At 40.7% G+C, this 18,836-nt stretch overlaps 1 protein-coding gene across 4 annotated transcripts in view; it reads left to right on the plus strand.

Moving 5' to 3' along the window:
* The window catches only part of HMGXB3 (HMG-box containing 3), a 45,199-nt gene that overhangs the window by 6,586 nt on the left and 19,777 nt on the right, over nucleotides 1-18,836 (plus strand). The window contains exons 4-11 of one of the 4 annotated variants that reach the window (XM_004737838.3): nucleotides 1,280-1,777; nucleotides 2,831-2,929; nucleotides 8,619-8,750; nucleotides 13,247-13,393; nucleotides 13,490-13,662; nucleotides 15,347-15,522; nucleotides 15,665-15,762; nucleotides 18,243-18,341. In XM_004737838.3, the coding sequence (XP_004737895.2) occupies nucleotides 1,280-1,777; nucleotides 2,831-2,929; nucleotides 8,619-8,750; nucleotides 13,247-13,393; nucleotides 13,490-13,662; nucleotides 15,347-15,522; nucleotides 15,665-15,762; nucleotides 18,243-18,341 (1,422 nt within the window). Of the gene's footprint in view, nucleotides 1-1,279; nucleotides 1,778-2,830; nucleotides 2,930-8,618; nucleotides 8,751-13,246; nucleotides 13,663-15,346; nucleotides 15,523-15,664; nucleotides 15,763-18,242; nucleotides 18,342-18,836 lie in introns of all 4 variants that reach the window. The other 3 variants (XM_004737837.3, XM_045079562.1, XM_045079563.1) reach the window with 3 other exon arrangements.

The raw sequence follows: 18,836 nt of genomic DNA on the forward strand, positions 1-18,836 counted from the left end.
AGGTGCCTGGATTGTTGATTAAGTCCAGATCATTCTGTGCATTTACTACCACTCAATCTTGCTCTAACCTGTCTACTTCAAAGGGTGACTTGAGAATGTTATTTCTCCATTATCTCTCCAGTAAAGGCTCCATAAAGGATTTGGCCTGTTCGCTTTTATGTTTCATCTGAGTGCTGCTTTCAACTTTCATCTGAGTGCTTCCTTTGTACCTTAAGTAGTCTCATCGACTTCTTGCTTTTGATGTATTTAAGGATCTTTTTGTAATGGACTTAGTGTTCCTTTTAAAAGATGCATCTGAAATTATTTCCTTTTAATTTCAACTCTCACTTTAACTGTTGACTTTGAACTTTTCTGTTTTTCTTATTAGTAACTTGCAGTTTATTTTGAAAAAATAAAGCAAAAGTACCCTTTTTTTGGCCATGAGCCGTTTTGCTTTTAGTACCTGGTTTCCTTGCTCTTTAGAAGACCTGGTTTGGAGTCTTTACTATTTAATAATTTTGTGTTTGGGGGAAGTTTACCTCCCCAAGCTTCAATAGGAACAATAATAGTACTCAACTTAATAGTGTTGTTAATGATAAGGTCAGGAAGGTATTTTCTGAATGTTAATTTACTAGTTAGTGTTAATATTTATATCCCCCCTCTGCTGCCCCCAGTATATACAGGTTCTGTCAGATAACGCCATGCATACATACATTCTTTCTTGTGAAGTGATCGGTTCATCCTTTGTTTTATAAGTCTGGGAGAGAAACCAGTATTATCAGAATTCTTGCTTGCTGCCTTGAGTTCCAGTTTGGCCTGTTGACTTGTATTTTATGCCTTTTGGGGTTTTATTGAACATTATACTTTCTGGTTTTTAAGTCTTTGGCTACTTTGGAATCCTAATGTTTCAGAGCTGGAAAGGAACTTGTAAATAGCTAAATTCAAATAGAGCAGCAAGACCCAAAAATTGAAAGTATTTGCTCAAGACTGCAGATCTGAGATTCCAGCTCACCGTTTCAAATGCCAAGATCAGTGTCCTTTCCAGAGTCTGATCCCTATTACCTGTCTCTTGTGTGACTGAGCAAGTAAGCTACTTGGGCTAAAGTGTGATTCAGAGGAGGACGACATTACTGTTGACAGAGGCTGACCCTCTTGAAATCTTAGGTCAAGGGAGGAGTTTTTGTGGTCCCTTTTGCAGAAAACAATCCAAAAAATGAAAAAAAATTATAGATGTATGTGTATGTGGTCTCACACCATTTCTCTCTGCTTGCTTCCCCCTCCCTGGCTTCCTGGTCCTCAGAACTCCAAGCTTTCTGCACTGACTGCTGTGGTTCCGGACATCCCAGGTTTCCGCAAGATCCTCCCCCGCTCAGATTACATCATCATCCCCAAGAGCAGCCTACAGGAAGACCGCAGTTGCCCTCAGCTAGAGCTTTGTGTGGCCCAGAACCAGGTGTCCCCTAAAGGACCATCACTTGTGTCCAGCAGTGCCCCGGAGGCAGTGCCTAGCCATGCAGGCATGGCAGAGCAGTGCCTGGCTGTGGAGTCCCTAGCTGAGGAGGTGGGAGCCCTTTCCCAGCCGGGTGCCGTGCAAGAGATCGCCACCTCAGAGATCCTTAGCCAGGATGTGCTCCTGGAGGAGGCTTCCCTGGAGGTAGGGGAGAGCCACCAACCGTACCAGACAAGCCTGGTAATTGAAGAGACTTTAGTGAACGGCTCACCAGACCTCCCTACTGGAAGCCTGGCCGTGCCCCACGCCCAGGTTGGGGAGAGCATGTCAGTGGTAACTGTTATGAGGGTAAGTGACTTTGGTACTTACGTCTCTTTTACTTCATCTGGAATTCCTACAAAGGTAGCTAGCACCATGCAGTGGTAATTAAGAGTGCTGGTGTGGACTTCTAGTGGGACTCCAGTTCTCTTGAACCTTTTTTCCTTGGGCTTGCTTTAAAGTTCTCTTCAGTTTCTTAGGCCCTCTTACCAACTCCTTTTGCCCAGCACAGCCAGGACTTTCTTCACCTAAGAGAGTACATGAGGTGCATTAACAGCATTTCAGTGATACGGGTTATCCATGAATCAAAGCTAGAGCCTCTCAAGCTGTTAGGATTTTATGTTCCCTGAAGATTGTCTCAGCAAACACAGTGGCACCTTGAACTGTTCAGGAGAATTTTCAGATGGTCTTCCTGGATGCACAGTGGGTAGGAAAAAGGAAGCTCTCTTCAAGGCCAGGTTGATAGTCTTTCCAGTGGCACAAGTTCAGCCATGCCCAGTTGGGAAGAGCAGTCTCAGTGATCCCACAGCCTGGTCCCCCTGGAAGCTCTGGAGCTACCACCATGCCCTCTGTTACCCTGGGTAATGTGGCACCCTCAGAGTAGGACTTCTGCTCAGGCCAAGAGGAATGTAGGATGGCCTGGATGTGAGAGCAGGTAGCTCCTTGGAAAGGAATCTGTGGTAGGCCTAAGTCCATTTTATTGTTTGTTGCCTCAGGACTGTTTATGATAATGAAGCATGCCACCTGCTTGCTTAAGGCAGATCAATAGGGTGTCAGCATTTGACAGGGTCAGAATAGTTGGGTTCTTTCACTAACCACTTAAGTGATCTTCGGAGTCCTAAGTCTCTTAGGACCTCAGTTTTCTTATTTGTAAAATGAGGATAGCACATTCTTCGTGGTAAAAGTTTTCTGTATCTTTTTTTCTTAATTAAAGTTTTGAGATAATTGTAGACTTATTTTTTTGGATAAGCACACTGTGTCTGGTTATTGGACTTGATCCGTCTTTCAGTGTTTGTTGTGGGTGGCCCTGGGTATTCTTCATTCCATCTCAGTAAAACTGTCCTTCTCTCCGTGTGCCCACAGGATTCCAGCGAGAGTAGCTCTTCTGCGCCAGCCACACAGTTCATCATGTTGCCTCTTCCTGCCTACTCAGTCGTGGAGAACCCCACTTCCATCAAACTGGTCAGTGTGTGGGGAGTTGATGGAGATAGGGCTCCAAAAGAATTCTTTTCCAGGTAGTTTTCAAAGTCTCATAACGTTTAGACAGTAGGACTGGCAAAGGCCTCAAATTACTTGCTCTAGGTACACTTTACTGGGGATGGGGTGGCGGGAGGTTCAGTGAAGGGAGCTCTGCAGGCTCCTTAAACTCCTCGAGGTACATATAAACTTTTCTCTTTAAGAGTATTTACCTTCAGTGCCTCTTGCAAAATCTTCAGAAGCATACATGATATAGAAAAATTGAGGGCCATTAGTCTGATTCAATCTTACTACCATACAGATTACAAAAGAAGCCTAGAGAAGAGAAAGGACTTGTTCTCTTTATCACTCAAAGCCACTGGGCTATAAAACAAGCCAGAACCAGGACCCTGGTCTTTTGATTCTCAGTTAATGTTTTTTTTTTTCATCACATACTGTAGCATCGGGGCTGAGATTTATTATCCCTAAATACTTCATGTTTTTTTTCCATGATCCAAGCCGATGGCAGAGGCCCATCCCACTGAGCCACCCAGGTGCCCCCAAAACTTTTTTCAATACCTGATTTTTCAGTAGTAATATATAACAGTTAATTTTTTTGCATATTAAACTTCCGTTCTGCAACTTTGTTAAAGTTGGCCTTTTTGTAGTTTCTGTTGCATTTTCTACATAGTTGATCATGTTGTCTTTGAATAAAGATAGTTTTATTTCTTTTCTGATTTGGATTCCTTATTTTTTACTACACTATGTGGGACCTCCAATACCATATTGATTAGAAATGGTGAGAGCAGATATCTTTCTTGTTCCTCATCTTAGGAGGAAAGCATTCAGTCTTTTACCATTAGGTATAATATTAGCTATAGGTTTTTTGTAGATGCCCTCTTCAAGTTTAGGAAGTTCTCTCATATTCCTAGTTTGTTGGGAGCTTTTATCAGGAACGGATGTTGGATTTTGTCAGATGCTTTTTCCTTGGTCTCTTGAGATGGTTGTAGGAATTTTCTTTTTAAGTTGTTAATGTGGTTAATTTCATTGTTTTTCAAATGTTAAACCAACCCTGCATTCTTTGAATAAATTCCACTTGGCAATCATGTATTATCCTTCTAGTATATTGTTGGATTTGATTTGCTGAAACTTTGCTCAGGAATTTTGTGTCTATGTTCAGGATTGGTCTTTAATTTTCTTGTATAGTGTTTGTCTGGTTTTAGTATCAGGGTAATGTTTACCAAAGAGAGTTAAGACATACTTTTTCCTCTTCATTTTTCAGGAAGAGTTTGTGTGGTAGTGGTATTGGTATTATTTCTTCCTTAAATGTTTGGTAATTGCCAATGAGTCAGTGTGGGCCTGGAGATTTCCAGGGGAAAAGATTTTAAATCTAAAAAAGAAGATTTTTAATCTCAAGTCCAATTTTTAAAATACACACAGGACTATTTAGATTATTTTAAAATAATTTTAGATTATTTAGATATAGATTATTTTTGAGTGAGCTTTGGTAGTTTGTCTTTTAGGGAATTTGTCGATCTCATCTAAATTTTCAAATTTATTGACATAAAATTGTTCAAAACACTACTCTTTTTAAAAACTGTGGTACAATATGCATAACATAAAACTTATGAATTTAACCATTTTTTAAGGGTACAATTCAGGGTCATTAAGTGTATTCACAGTGTTGTGGAATCATCGCCAATACCTATTTCCAGAAGTTTTCGTTACCCAGACAGAAATCTTGGGCCCATTAAGCAATAACTCTACATTCTTCCCTCCCCTAGCCCCTGGTAACCTCTGTTTTACTTTCTATCTCTGAATTTGCATATTATAGGTACCTCACATAAAGGGAATCATGCATATATTGTCCTTATGGTCTCATTTTTTCACTTAGTATGTTTTCATGGTTCACCTGTCTTGTACCATGTATCAGAATTTCATTTCTTTATGGCTGAATAATATTCCATTGTGTGTATATCCTACATTTTGTTTATCCATTCACAGACAGTGATGGACATTTAGTTTGTTTTTATCTTTGGGCCCTTGTGAATACTGCTGCTATGAAATTTAGTGGATAGATGTCTGTTTGAGCCCCTGATTTCAGTTTTTTGGTGAATATACCTAGGAGTGGAATTGCTAGATCATATGGTAATTCTGTTTAAAGTTCCTGAGGAATGCTTATCCTTTAGTATCTGTAGACTGTAGTGATTTTACCTATCTCATCAATGATAATGGTAATTTGGGTCTCTTGTTTTTCCTGACAAGTCTGGCTAGAGGTTATTAATTGTATTGACCTTTGAAAAATCAGCTTTTGGTTTCATTGATTTTCTCTTTTGTTTTTCTTCGTTGGATTTCACTGATATTTGCCCAGATCTTTACTATCTTTTTTCTGCTTAATTTGACTTAATTTATTCTTTCCTAGTTTCTTAAGATAGAAGCTGAGGTCATTGATTTGAAACCTTTTTTCCCTGATACAGTTGCTTAGGGCTATGCATTTCCCTCTAAGCACTGCTTTGGTGGCGTCCCACAAATTTTTTTTTTTTTTTAAAGATTTTTATTTATTTCTTTGACAGACAGAGATCACAAGTAGGCAGAGAGGCAGGCAGAGAGAGAGGAAGGGAAGCAGGCTCTCTGCTGAGCGGAGAGCCTGATGCGGGGCTCGATCCCAGGACCAAGGGATCATGAACTGAGCTGAAGGCAGAGACTTAACCCACTGAGCCACCCAGGTGCCCCCCACAAATTTTGATGTGGTATATTTTTATTGTCATTTTGTTCCGAATACTTTCTGATTTATTCTTTGACCTATTAGTTATTTAAAAGTACATTATTTGCTTTCCAAATGTTTGGGATTTTCCAGATATCTTCCTTTTACTGACTTCTGATTTAATTCCATTATAGTCAGAACTTTGTAATTTATAAGACTTAATTCCTTTTAAATACATTGAAACTTATTTTATGGCCCAAAATATGGTTTGTCTTGATAAATGTTCTGTGTGCACTTGAAAAGAATGTGTCTTCTGTTGAGTTGGGAGTGTTCTATACATGTCAGGTTAGGTCAAGTTGATTGATAGTGGTCAATTCTTTTATATCCTGACTAATTTTCTCTCTGCTTGTTTGGTCAGTTATTGAAAGAAGGTATCCACCTGTCACTGTAAATACTATTTATCTGTATCTTATTTCATTTTTTTTTAGTTTTTGTGTCATGTGTTTTGACTCTTGTTATTAAGTACTTAAACATTTAAGATAGTTATGTCTTTTTTTTTTTTAAGATTTTATTTATTTTTTTGAGAGAGCAGGGGCTAGAGGGAAAGGGAGAAGCAGACTCCCCATTGGGCAGAGAGCCAACACACAGGATCCTGAGATCATGACCTGAGCTGAATGAAGGCAGATGCTTAATCATTTGAGCCATCCAGGCATCCCAGGATTGTTATGTCTTCTTGATGAATTGACCCGTTCATCATTATGAAATGACCTCTATCTCTGACAGTATTGTCTGCTATGAAGTTTACTTTGATATTGAGCTTTCTTTTGATTATTATTAGGAAGCTAAATCTTTTTCCAGCATTTTACTTTCAATCTATTTATATGTAATGTACTTTTTTTGTGGGCAGTATATAGTTTGGATCTAAGAGCAAGACCTGACAATCTCTATTTTTTAATTACAGTATTGAGGCCATATACATTTAATGTATGAACATATAGTTAGGTTTACATCTGTCATTTTACTCTTTGTTTTCTGTTTTATTTTGCTTTCTTTTGAACTGAATATTTCTTATGAATCCATTTTATCTCTTACTGGCTTATTAGCTATTTGTTTTAGTTTTTGTGGTGCTTTCTTGAGGATTAATATGTACATCTTTACCTTATCACAGTCTATCTTGTAAAACCTGTGGATAAACAGTCTATTTTTAGATGAGAAAGTAGTCATATCTTCAATAAGAAGAGCCACTGCAACCTAATTCATGGTGAAATTACAGGTTTCTCCTGAGCCTTTGCTGTCCTGGAAATTATTATTCTTTCATGATTAAATAAGTGTCAGCCAGACTCTTCCAGAAAGCTTTTATAAATAATACTTAAGAATGAAAAAATCAGCCTTGAACACTAGCGTTTTTTTCCTTATTTCTATAAACTGCTGTTTAGGTTCGTGGTAATTTATTTATAGTCGTGGCCTAACTTCAATTTTTACTCTGCTTTCTGGTGGTGTTCAGAATAAAATTTTTTTTTTAGAAGATTTTATTTATTTGACAGACTTGAGATCACAAGTAGGCAGAGAGCAGGCAGAGAGAGGAGGAAGCAGGCTCCCTGCTGAGCAGAGAGCCCGAAGTGGGGCACGATCCCAGGACACTGGGATCATGACCTGAGCCAAAGGCAGAGGCTTTAACCCACTGAGCCATCCAGGCGCTCCCAGAATGAATATTCTGTATAGAGCCACAGTCTGAGCGAAGAGGAGAGATGTTTTATATCCCAGTAATAATAGTTTCTCACAAACCTGTAGAATCATTTACAAGTTACTAAGTGACGTTTTTCCTTATTTCTTACCTCATTGGCTCTTTAGGGTATAGGAAGGGCGGGTGATTTTACAGAGATGAAACCCACGGTCCGAGAGCTAAAGTGACTTAACCCCAGGTCACCCATTGTGTTAGTGCTAGAGTTGGAACTCAAAACTCCGTCTCTTCTGGGTGCCACACCACCCATCCTCATCCTTGACTTGCTACCACTAATACAAACCCCTGTTCCCTAGATGTTCTGGCAGAAGGAACCTAGTAGCAGCTTGGTGTTTCCTCAAGGGAGCTTTTTGCTTTTTGGCCAGTCTTGGGGAGGTGGGATTAATATCTTAGTAAACACCCATAAGGAACAGAACAAATCTGACAGGGAAATGTTTTCTTTGCAGTGTTAATCAAAAATGGAGCATGGCTAATTTGTATTTGCAGCTGAAATGTAATAACCCGTTGTAAGCATTCTATTCAAAGGGAAGTCACTGTAATCATTTCCTTCAAAGGGAAGTCAGGGGAGATGGTGAGAGCTAGTAGCTGAATGTATTCATATGCAAATAAATTCTGTTGTGTATCAGAGGACTTGATTTCTTTTGGAATTCCCATTTTTTTTTAAAGTGCTATTGTTTAGTTTTATATCTCTGAACCCTAAGTCCTTGGTTCTCTGATTTTTAACAAGAATGAAGATGAAGCAAATTCTTCAAAGCATTTAGAACTGTAAGGTGCAGCCAGGTCCATGGAAGCAATCTCGGACCAAGAATCAAAGACTTCAGAGTTCTAGGTCTAGGTGTGGCCTTCATTCACTATACAATTTGAGGCAAAGCATTTAACTACATTGAACCACAGTAGTTACAGTACCTACTTCATAGAGTTGCTCAGAGCATTAAATGAGATGTTGATAAAGTGTTTTAGCACTGTGTGGTACTTGGCTTAATTAGTAGTAATTATCCCTGTCTTTATATTTCTGATACCTATCTGTGTAACCTTGGGCAGCTATCCTTCCTCATGTGAACCCAGTTCCTCCATTTCTAAAAAATGGATTAATCTTAGGACCTTTACATTTCTGACCATTTAAGATACCATGAATTGGCTATCCTTCTACAAGCTGGCGTCTTCCTGGCATTGTTGTGGTTGTAATGGTCATCATGATCCAAGAGGGGTTACACTGTGGTGTTGATTCTGACCCCCTCTTTTCCTTACAGACCACTACGTACACCCGCCGGGGCCACGGGACATGCACCAGCCCAGGTTGCTCCTTTACATATGTCACCAGGCACAAACCACCTAAGTGCCCCACCTGTGGTAACTTCCTAGGAGGGAAGTGGGTCCCAAAGGTAAGCTCCAGTGGTTATTGCTGCTTTGGAAGCCCTACAAAGTAGGCTTCCTGGTCCCCTTTAGAACAGAGGACTTAAAAAATAAGTACTCGTTCTTATTTTCTGACTATGCAAATAAGTTTCATTGTGACTGTTTAAAAAAGAGAATAAAAGAGTTATCCATAATCTTATTCCATCCAAAGAAAAATCATTGTTAATATCTTGGTGTATTTTCTTTCGTTTTTTTTTCTGTGAATATACAAGTTCTATAGCTTCCCCCTCCCTTTTTTTTTTTTAAAGATTTTATTTATTTATTTGACAGAGATCACAAGTAGGCCGAAAGGCAGGCAGAGAGAGGGGGAAGCAGGCTCCCTGCTGGGCAGAGAGCCCGATGCAGGGTTTGATCCCAGGACCCCAGGACCATGACCCTAGTCGAAGGCAGAGGCTTTAACACACTGAGCCACCTAGGCACCCCCCCTGCTTTTTTTAACTTAATATATCATGCCATTAAATACCCTTCAAGACCATTATCATTAATTGCTTTATAACTTCCCATGAATGACTACACCATGTTGATTTATTCATTTCCTGTTAACGATTAAATTTTTAATGATCCACCCTCCACACTGACTGCTTAGTTACTCAGGTGCATAACTCACATCTGCTCACTTACTAGCTCAAAGTCCTTTCAGTATCCTATAGTTCCTATTACGTGTAGAGGTTTTTAACCTGATATTTAGGTCTTTCATAATTAACTTTCCAAATGTATACCTGTGTCTCTGTTTCTTTCTAAATAAATGACGCCTGATACATGAATGAGCACTAGAGCTGTGCTGCTGTGAAGTTCAGTTCAGCATGTTTTTTTGATCCTTGTTTTATGCTTTGCACTGATATAAATCATACATACTTGCCACATTTTTTACATAAGACTGTAAAGGTCAAAAGAATTAGAGTAGGCAAGGATGGGTTATAGAAGCATGGTCTTGAAGGATTAGTAGAATTTGGGTAGGTAGGAAAGGAAAGAGAGTGCTTTGTTTTTGTGAAAATCTTTAGGCCAGGTATGTGTTTGTTAGGTGTTTAATTCAGCATGATCCAAACTTAGCGGTGTAGAGAAAACTGATGTAGTGGCATACCTATTGAGTTCCCTGGGGGCAGTTTCTGTAGAGCATCTGAAAAATACTGGGATGGTGACTTTTGCCCTCTGGCTGAGTGTTGGGAGTTCAGGGCATCACAAATCCCAGGAGACAGAATAGAATTGGGGTGCTTGGCTGGCTAAGTTAGGAGAATGTGAGATTCTTGATCTCCAGGTTGTGAGTTCAAGCTGCACATTGAGTGGAGATTACATACAGACATACACAAACATGGAAGAAGTAAGAGAAAAAGAAAGGAAACAGGTATTTGGTCTCTACACCAGGTTCCTGGCACTGAGTTTCTAAACCCCCAGAGATTTCCTGAGTGATAGAAGAGAGAGGAGCATCTTTGGGGTGTGGGGGGGCGGTGGAGTACACTTCTGGGGTCAGCTCAGCTTTCCTCAGTTTAAATATTTGCCTCCTGGGGATTTTAGCTGTGAAACCTTGGGCAAGTCACTTTATGTCTGTTCTTACTGGTTTATCTTTCATCTGATAGTGGAAGTTAACAGTAGTGCCTACCTCATTAGGGTTGGTGGAAGGATCAAATGAGATTATCCCTGAAAAGTGGATGGCACATTCCTAGATTAAATCCTCAGTCAGGGGTCACTGCTGCCACTATAGTGTAGCAGTGTAATTGTCTCTATTATGTTCTTCATGCTGTCACTTCAGGGGGCAGGAAGGATCCAGTGCTAGTGTGTTTCAGGAGATTTTGTTGAGTTTCTTTTGCTCACCACCTCTTTTGTGATGCTGTGCAGCCATTTGGTTTCCTCCCACCCTAATTATTCTCCCCAAAATGTACTTCCTAAGCTGCAGTAGAGAGATTGAATAGGGTAGTTGGGATCCTTCTTGGCCCTTCTTCACAGATGCACAGCAGATCTGTCAAATGACCTTATTTCTTGTGCTTTTGCATGGAAGAGTTCTGACTGCTCCTGTGGCCTTGTCTCCTTCAGGTTCTGTTTTTATTTCAGCTTTCTTTTCTTTCCAATTTATGTCTGTTTTCCCCCTTTGATTGAAATAACTTTTGATCCATGGTTCTTTTTCTGAGATGAAACTCATGATGGGAAACCAGTTCTTTTTCTTAGTTACTTGTTCCTCATCTTGACAGCTGCTAAGTCAGATTTTTTTTCTCCAAAGGTTTTTATAAGAATTATAATGTAAAGAGTAGATGCTGTGATGTCTTAGTCTCATAGGACCAGAATTGGTGAGCGTAAGAAGAAAAAGGGTAATATTTGAGCATCATTGCACTTGGAATTTTAGAGATAAAAGTAACTTTGGTTTTCAAGATAGTTCAAGTCTCTAGCTGAGGAAAAATAGATTCAAGAGAAGTGACTTGTTAAGTTCACATAGCTAATTATGTCAGTGCTTTTCCACTAAATCACACTTCTCAGTCATTGCTATGCTGTTTAGCTGCAGAATCTTAAGATTTCTGGAGTTCTGATTTTTGAAGCAGCAAGTATAAATAGTTTCTAAAAGCTCTGAATGTGTTCATGCCTGTCAGGAAATGACTCACCTTTTCTTGTATTGTTCCAGAGTTCATACTGGCTAAAATTAGCCCAAGAAAGTTGGGCACTGTTCCCAATGAATTGGATGGAACAAAAGATGGTATATATAAAGCTTTTCAGCCCAAGGCCTCACTCCTTTGGCTCTGTGATTGTGGTAATTGAGGTCTCTGAGCGGGCAACTGGTAGTATTTACCTTCCATCTTAAAAGAAAGTGACATCTAAAAAGGGTAGGCTGAGTTAAGGAAATCTGAACTTGCTAGATAGCTTTTTGCTCTGATTCCTTAAATTATTCAGTCTCCCTGCAGAGGATTTTTATCTGAAATAGCCCACTTAGTGGGCAGTGCTTTGCTCAAAGATTTCATTGCTGAGATTTAGTTAAACTTGTCTCCTGTTTTTCTGCTGACTTTTCAGTCTCCAGGAGTCAGTAGGCTTTATGCGGTTTACTTGGAATTTTTCTCTGTATTTACTTGTCCTTATGGATTATTACTTTGTGTGAGAATCTGGGAATGCTTTACTGGAGATTTCTTGAAGGTTATCCATATTGGTTCCAGAGGCAGTGTGGTGCCCTGCTGGCTTTGGAAATGTGAGGGATTTTGGTAGTCAATGACTGGGTGAATACTGAAATTGAATAACATCAGCCACAGATGCTAATCTTCTGCAATGTGCGGGATTCCCCTGCACCATGAATTGGGCCACACAGAAGGCTATGTACTGCTGTCGGTGAACACTGAGAGCCTGGCTTTTATTTCATGGTGACAAAATGAGGGTTCTAATGAAGTTTGTCGTAGGTGACATGAGTAATTTTTTTTTTTTAAAGATTTTATTTATTTATTTGACAGAGAGAAATCACAAGTAGATGGAGAGGCAGGCAGAGAGAGAGAGAGAGGGAAGCAGGCTCCCTGTCGAGCAGAGAGCCCGATGCGGGACTCGATCCCAGGACCCTGAGATCATGACCTGAGCCGAAGGCAGCGGCTTACCCCACTGTGCCACCCAGGCGCCCCGACATGAGTAATTAGATGTGAAGCACAGCATAGATAGAACCCAGCTTTTATCCTCGTTGATAGGGTCTTTCGCCATTCACATGGAATTTAAAAACCTTTCTGAGACCTGTTCTGAAGACAACCACTGTTTTATAAGAAAAGAAAATTGTGTACGTGTATGTATATAAATATAGGTGTCTGTATAAATAATAGTATGTTTCCACAACAGTGCTGACGGGATAAAAGCTATGGCACTAAGGAATTTTTTTAAAGTAGGTTGATCTGAAATAGCAGCTGATGTTTTTAGTGAGTTTGATTATTTTCTAGTAAGTAATTAATATGTATGAGTTAATTTGACCAAGGGAGAAGCTTGTGGCATGTGTGTAGGTCAGCCTTAAGATTTATCTGACAGAATCTGGAACAAAAGGGTTTGCCCCAATAGAATTGGAAGCTTTGAGTCTCTCCATGTGAGATTTGACCACATTGGGATTAACTGAATCTCATAAAGGGACCACCAAAACAAACAATTAGGACTTCTAGGCCTACTATGGCAATATGTGAGCTTCTATCTAGATGTAGAGAAGCAGGCTTTAAAGGTCAGGCCCGAAATGCCAACATTTGTTTGCTGAAACTTGAAGCCATCAATAAGAAACTTGTCAGGAGGAGAACAGCTTTATCCTAAGTAAGGTGTTCTATAAGTGAAAGGAGCCAGAAGTCAAAAGACTTAGGTTCAGGCCAGTTTTGTAGTTGGGCCCATAAGCTAGCCTGTTAGTCTTTCTGGGTCTCCCATCTCCTTATGTGTTACCCATCCATTTTTGTCGTGAGGATCACGAGAGAGTACTTGGGATGTGGTGTCTATCATAAAATGCTGTATGCATAAAGGCATTCTTATTTTTTTTTCCCAGGAAAAGCCAGCCAAAGTCAAAGTGGAATTGGCTCCTGGAATCTCCTCTAAAGGCTCGGTGGTTAAAAGGAATCAGCAGCCTGTCAACACTGAGCAAAACTCCCCTAAGGAAAACGCCTCCAAACTGACTCTGGAGAACTCGGAAGCTGTAAGCCAGCTCCTAAGTGTAGTTCCTCCAAGAGAAGTGGGTGAGGAGAATGAGTGGGAGGAAGTGATCATCTCAGATGCCCATGTTTTGGTCAAGGAAGCTCCTCGGAATCGTATAGCAGCCATGAAGACGCCGGTGGTCAAGAGTGGTGTGCAGCCTGAGGTCTCTCTGGGGACAGTTGAGAATGACAGTCCTGGACCAGACATACCACCACCAGCTGAGAGGACCAGCACCTCCAGTCCTCTCCCTGCGCCTAAAAAGCCTACAGGGTAAATTAACGTGCTAATATATTGTAGGGTTGTATTTAGAATAGCAGGTTGGGAAATGCCCCTTGTTTTATCCTGTGTCCTTACAGCATTCCTAAGAGGGATGAGAGCCCAATTAATGATTCCTATTTTAGAGATAAAGAAACCAAGGCCTAGAGCCACGGAATGATTTTGCCTTTCCTGTTACACTCTGCTGTCTGTGCATTGCTGTTGTGTTCCTGTACATCTCTTGTCATTTTCTCTGAAGCAATTACTGGGTCCTGCTAGTACAGGCTGAGGGCGGTGTTACAAACTAGTATCCAATCCTGGATACTAGATTTGGAAAGAAAACCCTTATTAAGCCATCTTCTAGAATGATTCCTGTCCTGGAGGTCAGAGGATTCTGTTCTGATTATGATCAGTCTCTGCCTCCGTTTGACTTTCGGCATTGTCCCTTCATGCCCGTTCTCGCCTCTGAAAAAATCTTGAGTTGGGTATTGAAAAAAAAATCTAAAATTTAATGGCTGGCCTGCACAGACCAATAAGGATTATGTGTAAAGCATACACAGCCCAGTGCCTTGCTGATGGGAGGAGGCCCATAAATAGGGGTTATTTTTCCTCTCCCTTCCCTCCTTAAAGGCCTGACTGGATTTTTCATGTGGCCCCTTTCCAGACATTGTTGTTGTCTTAATCTGCCCTTATTTGTTTATATTGGTGGCTCTCAACAGGGAACACTTTGGCCCCAGGGGACATTGAGGCAGCGTTAAGAGGCATTTGGGGTTGTGAAAACTGGGCGGCGGGTGGGGGGTGGGTGGCGGCAGAGGTGCTGCAGGCCTCTGGTGGGCAGAGGCCAGATGCATGACTCAACATTCTACAGTGCACAGGACAGGCCCCCCAACAAGGAGTAGCCAGCCCAAAATGTCAGCAGTGTCAAGGCTTAGAAAATGTGGTGTATAGTATTCGATTTGATGTTTTATTGTTGAATAGGAAATATATTCACATGTTTCAAACTCGAGATATAAACTGAAACAGATCTCTCTTCTAGCCTGTCCTTCACTCATCCATTTCCAATTTCCATACACAGTATTCCCATCTTCCTGTGTTTCTAGGCATAATTTTACACAATGTGTAAATGTATAGATGTGTATGTGTGTATACATGTATTTTTTCCCTCCCTTTTTTATACAGATGGTAGCATAACTTAAATACTTCTGCATCTTGCCTGTTTTTATTTAACAGTATACTTTGGGCATGGTTCTTTATCCTTAGAGAATGAAGCCATGCAGTTTAGACCTTTTGTTTTGGGCAAGTGAGTCACTTGGCAAATGTGTATTGAGGCCTTCTGTGATGTAGACTATGCTCAGCACCAGAGCTACAAAGAAAATGTGACTTTGTTCTGCAGGGTCTCTTAGCTGCCCTCATGTGGGAGACTGAGCGACTTGAAATACTAATTAGAAGCAGATCAGATAGTATGACTACAGTAGCTGTCGATGTTCTGCATTGTAGGCATTCTTCTGTGCTTTTTTATCTTCATAATGACCCCATGAAATACCTCTCTAAAGCCTGACAGTTTATTATACTGTCCCTCTACTCAAATGTTATTTGGAGATTATATTTTGGTTTTCTTCACCCCTTGGTCTGGAATTTTTAGATTTACTGCCTTGTTAGTTTTTTTTTTTTTTTTTTTTTTTTTTTTTTTTCCCCCCAGAGTTGACCTGCTCACCCCTGGGACCAGAGCCCCGGAGCTTAAAGGCAGAGCTCGGGGCAAGCCCTCATTACTGGCTGCAGCAAGACCCATGAGAGCAATTCTCCCAGCCCCATCTAACATGGGCCGAGGCAACAGCATGGGACTGCCCAGGGCCAGGCAGGCCTTTCCCCTGAGTGGTAAGGGGCTGGGACAAACCTGGGAGTGGGGAGCTGTCCAATGGGAAGGGGACAGGAGTGGGAGTTGTTGAGAATGGAGATGAGAGACTTAGGGAGACTCTGAATGCACTGAAGTCACCAGTTTGGCTCCTGATTGTCTCAGATAAAACCTCCTCTGTGAGGACTTGTGGCCTGAAGCCAAGCACACTGAAGCAGCTGGGCCAGCCGATCCAACAGCCATCTAACACCAGCGAGGTGAAGGTAAGACTCATTCTCCAGAGGTGGGGCTTTCCAGGAGGCCTGTTGCTCTGAGAATAGGACTTCTGTTTAGTGTCTCAAAGCCATAAGCAAAAAGCCTGTTCTTATACTGGTAGACCTCTGGAATGAAGTTGAGCATGATGAGTTACTTATTTTTAGTGAAATTTCTTTTCTTGTTATAAAATGAATGCATGCTTTTAAACTTTTAATTTAGAAATAACTTTGAGGGGTGCCTGGGTGGCTCAGTTAAGCATCTGCCTTTGGGTCAGGTAATGATCCCGGGGTCTCGGGATCAAGTCCTTTGGCTCCCTGCTCAGTGGGGAGCCTGTTTGTCTCTCTGTCTGCCCTCCCCACCACTTGTACTCTTCTTCTATCTCTTAAATAAATCTTAAAAAAATAATTTTGAAACTTAGTGAACAAATTGCATTGCAAGAGTACAGATAGTACAAAGAGCACCCGTGTACTTTTTACCCATAGTCACTTACTATTATAGCCCCTTTTGCTTTGTCATTTGTGCTCCTGTGTGCTTCTAAAATACAGGTAATTTAAGGGGATGTTACATGTCCTTTTGCTTCTTAATACTTCAGTGTGTATTTGCTAAGAATAAGGATATTCTGCTACTGACATGTTGATACAATATTTCAGTCTGTCATTTGCATTCCCATTTCATCGGTTTTACCCAATTATGTCCTTTATAGCATTTTTCCACTCCAGTAGAGGATTCAGTCTAGGATTGGGTAATTGCATTTAGTTGTCTTGTTTCTTCAGCCTCTTTTGAAAAAATGAATGCATGACTGTTGTAGAAAGGTAAGGCAGAAAGAAAGAAAGTCCTTTGTAATCCTGCTACCCAGAGCTAACTACTACTGGCAGTCTGCGCCCATTCAGCCTTTGAGTCCTTTCCTGTGTTTGTGTTTTTTAATATTATTCTTTTTTTTAAACCAAAAACATGGCTCTTACTTCACATTGTGGTTTGTAGCCAGTATAATCCTTTAAACTTAATGATAGGGTTATTAGAGGCTTCCCAGAAGCCAAAAATTCAGTGTATTCAAGCACATTTACTCTTAGGTATTTTTTGTTTTGTTTTGTTTTTTGCTTGTTTTAGTTCTTTTTCCATATGTGACTAGAATAGTTATGATCAGAATTCCCTAAATCAACATTTTTTTTACTAGACATCTTTTTTTGGGTCATGCACATTTTTACATCACAGCCCAGTAAACTTATCCATACCTGTATACTTAAGAAGTAGAGGGAAGCTATTTATGCCTTTATTATATGCAGTCACTTTGCTATTTTTCATTTTGCAAAATGCTGCTTTCAACTCATTAAATTAATTTCACGATCCCTCTGTAGTTGAAAACCCTGTTAGACCAAAATTGAAATAGGAAAATCAGGCTAGCTTATCCCTTACCGTGTGTTCTGCTGGGCAATTTCCCTTTCTCCAGATTTGCCCCCAAAAGAATATCAACTGACTTTTACTTTGAAGGCTGACGTGTTTGTCACCCGGATGTGGTGTCAGCACTGTGTGTGTGTGTGTGTGTGTGTGTGTGAGAGAGAGAGAGAGAGAGAGAGAGATTGATTGATTTCTGGATATAGAAGGCTGGTTATTTAGTCAGCTTCCACTGCTTTGTAGACTCCCAGCCCTGAGATTCCCTTTACTTGTGTAAACTCCCAGTCATCCATGTAAGTAGTTTCTTTTTGACTGGCAGCATTGGGTTATTTGTTAAAAGCCATAATCCTTTTGCTAGTTTTAAGCCTGTCAAATTACATGAACTTTTATATTCTAAATATCAACTTAAATTCAGTTTTATAGAATAATTACCTTTAGAATGGTGTCTTCATCTTCTTCAGTTTTGTAAGTAATATCTACATTTCGTATAGAACATTGGAAAATTTTTTTTAAGATTTTATTTATTTGAGAGAGTATGTGGAAGAGAGCAAAAGCAGGGAGAAAAGCAGAGGGAGAGGGAAAAGCAGCAGGGAGCTTGATGTGGCACTTGATCTCAGGACCCTGAGATCATGACCTGAACCGAAGGCAGATGCTTGACCGACTGAGCCACCCAGGCGCCCCGAAAATTGGGAAATTTTGTAAGTGGTGATAAATGGGGAAGCAGTCACGATTTTCCTCTCACCCTGTGACATTTTCGTGAGTAATCTCTCAGACTTCTGTGCCAACATTTAACCACATATTTGCATGTATAATAATCATGAGCTTTTCTCACTTGGTATTAGTTGTCTATCTGATACACAGTATTTCTAATATGCAGTATTAGAAGTTGCACAGAAGAGTATGGCCACACTGGACTTGGAAGTGACACTCAACCTTTGGTGGGCTGCTGATGCTGATTAGCATCCTAGAGGGCTTACATGGAACATAGCTCTGTACATTCCCTTGGGAAACTATTTCCTCAAGCTGTTTCAGGACACAGGATCTCAGCAGTTTGAGGTTTTAGGAAAAACACCAAATCATTTGTTCTGATCCACAGCTACCAAATGGCCCAGCCAGTAGGACATCTCAGGTGAAAGTTGTAGAGGTCAAGCCTGATATGTTTCCTCCATACAAGTACAGCTGCACTGTAACGCTGGTAAGTGTAGCCAGTGGGTTGACATGGAGAGATGGTTCTGGTTTTCTGGCAGAGGATGAGTAAAAGTCTGAGGGTGGTGGGGAGTGGTCGTTCAGAGTGGTAGTAGGGTCAGGGGTATATCATTGGTTCTGAAGAGGCCATCACTGATAAAAATAATAGCTGCTGAGTGAATCAGCTGGGTTTCTCCCAGGTGATATTTTTTTTTTTTTTAAGATTTTATTTATTTAGGGGCGCCTGGGTGGCTCAGTGGGTTGGGCCGCTGCCTTCGGCTCGGGTCGTGATCTCGGGGTCCTGGGATCGAGTCCCGCGTCGGGCTCTCTGCTCAGCGGGGAGCCTGCTTCCTCCTCTCTCTCTCTCTGCCTACTTGTGATCTCTCTCTGTCAAATAAATAAATAAAATCTAAAAAAAAAAAAAAAGATTTTATTTATTTATTTGACAGACAGAGATCATAAGTAGGCAGAGAGAGAGAGGGGAAGAAGCAGGCTCCCCGCTGAG

Source organism: Mustela putorius, unplaced genomic scaffold (genome assembly GCF_011764305.1).
Source record: "Mustela putorius furo isolate JIRA1106 unplaced genomic scaffold, ASM1176430v1.1 tig00000407_pilon_pilon_pilon, whole genome shotgun sequence".
In the NCBI taxonomy this organism is placed as follows: Eukaryota; Metazoa; Chordata; class Mammalia; order Carnivora; family Mustelidae; genus Mustela; species Mustela putorius.